The sequence below is a fragment of the Sinocyclocheilus anshuiensis genome, unplaced genomic scaffold (genome assembly GCF_001515605.1).
Source record: "Sinocyclocheilus anshuiensis isolate Anshui unplaced genomic scaffold, SAMN03320099.WGS_v1.1 scaffold987, whole genome shotgun sequence".
In the NCBI taxonomy this organism is placed as follows: Eukaryota; Metazoa; Chordata; class Actinopteri; order Cypriniformes; family Cyprinidae; genus Sinocyclocheilus; species Sinocyclocheilus anshuiensis.
The window spans coordinates 180,246-182,257 of record NW_015542416.1 but is presented as its reverse complement, the minus strand read 5'-3'; the positions used below and the strand labels follow the sequence as shown (position 1 = coordinate 182,257).

The 2,012-nt window shown below is 37.8% G+C and overlaps 1 protein-coding gene across 1 annotated transcript in view; it reads right to left on the bottom strand.

Moving 5' to 3' along the window:
- The window catches only part of LOC107693458 (dnaJ homolog subfamily C member 13-like), a 66,824-nt gene extending 65,460 nt beyond the window's left edge, over nt 1-1,364 (bottom strand). Inside the window, exon 1 of the mRNA XM_016492864.1 lies at nt 1,309-1,364. Within this exon, the coding sequence (XP_016348350.1) occupies nt 1,309-1,334 (26 nt within the window). The 5' untranslated portion in view covers nt 1,335-1,364. The remainder of the gene's footprint in view (nt 1-1,308) is intronic.
- Between the last annotated feature and the right edge of the window lie 648 nt (nt 1,365-2,012).

Below are 2,012 nucleotides of genomic sequence, written 5' to 3'. Positions count from 1 at the left end.
CTCACACTCACACTCACACACACACACACACAGACACACACACACTTCCTTTTAGTCGTGTCTCATAGTTACTTATATTACGTATTATTTCACTTCCACTACAAACATCTATATATCTGAATCTTTTTGTTAACTATGACCTTTAAGCTGTGCATCTTCTTCTCTCTCTCTCTGTATCTCTGGATCTACAGTAAGAGTTGCGAGGGTATGGATTGTTTTCTTTCATCAGTCTGTTTCCCAATAAATGTTTCGATTAATTAGCTTCAAACAGTGACTCAAAGGTGTGACCTGGACGCGAGAACTGGACTTATATCTGCCATATATCTATAGACTGAGTATAAATGCTGTCATCATTAGTACAAATCATTTTAGAAAACTTCTGGATTATATTTGTAGACTTTTAGCTGATTATATGTCAAATTAATCTATTTTTTCAACATGTATGATGTTTGCATGCCTGTAATTATTAATTTCTTTGTTAGTCTTCAGTAAACTCTTCAGATTGATTTCTGTTTTGACTGTTTTGAGTGTTATTTGAATAAATTAAATGTACAATTAAATAGTGTGTGATGAGTAATTATGAAGAGATCCTTATAACGATCAGTAAAGATTCTGCAGTAATTGAGGTTAATTAAAGAGCTTGTGCATGCACTTTCACAATTAGTGATCAATAAGTATCTGCAGTCAGACTTTCACTATGACGAATCTCTTGATACTGCAGATATCACTCAATAACTATATTGCATTTGTTTCTCACAAGCTGAACTGAATCATGTGAATAAATCACACGGTATGTAAAATAAATGATTCAGTGAAGAGACTAGCAAACAGAAAATCATTGTATGATCTCTTAAAGTAAAGTAACCATGTCAAGATCAGGTTAATAAACACAAGGTAAAGTAAATTCCTGCTTAGAAAAGACAATTAAATCGTTCTTCTGTCAAAATAAAACTTCCATGAGCCAAGAAAGTGATCCAAGTGAAATCAGCGAGACATGGCGATGATTGACAGAATATTTTGAAATGTAACATAAATTAAATTGAAAGCAAACGCTTACATTTTCTTTATCAGAGAATGACTGTTATTTCAAAATTATTTCAGTTAACAGTGTGTCACAAGCTTCATCATTAAGATAACATCAGTAATGAATATAAGATAGAATTCATATACATATAAGTAGAAGGCAATTCATCAGTAGGTGGTGTTAGATCATCGGTTTGCTTGATATGAGTCTGTCTTTGCCGCTGTTTAACAGGTCTGAGGTTTTGTGAGTGTGCTGCTGATGAAGAGTAAGCCTGAGGAACTCACCTGGGCTGCAGGTAGAGGGGGAACATCTGTCCGTCTGAGTCCGCTGCACATGAAGCCCGCTGTGGGACTGAAGGGTCACGTTATGAAGCATCTGATCCGGAGCTCAGCATGTGCTGCCTGTTATCCTAATGAAGTTACTGAGCTCTATACAGCCGGAGAAAGAGCGCTTCTCCACGCTTCTCCAGACCACAAACAAAACCCACATTCACAACAGCCTCCGACTGAACCTCAAGCTCTGTGAACTTTTATTACGCTCACGCTGGAGTCAGACCAGATCTCATTTCACACTGCAGACATCACTCTCCCGACCTAAAGATACTAAAGCAAGACTCGGAGTTACAAAGGAAAAGAACAGAGTAATATGATCACTATTTGGTCACGTCTCTTACAGTTCACAAAAAGCATGTTCTGTAGCTACATTCTCATAGTGTTCGGTAGGAGAAACAGAGAGAAAAATACTTTGTATAGAACTTGGCTGCTTTTAAAACACTACGCATCAGTCAAAGCTTTCTGTCTTAGACTTCAGAACTAGTTCTGCATTAATAATATCATCTGTTCATGAAGAGACAGAGTCTGTAGGCCTCATTCATTCCTTCATCCAGATGTGTTTCCTTCGCTCTGTTTGTGATCCTCTCTCGCCCGCTGCTGTCCAAACCTGCTCTCTCTCTGCGTGTGTGTGTGTGTGTGTGTGTGTGTGTGTGTGT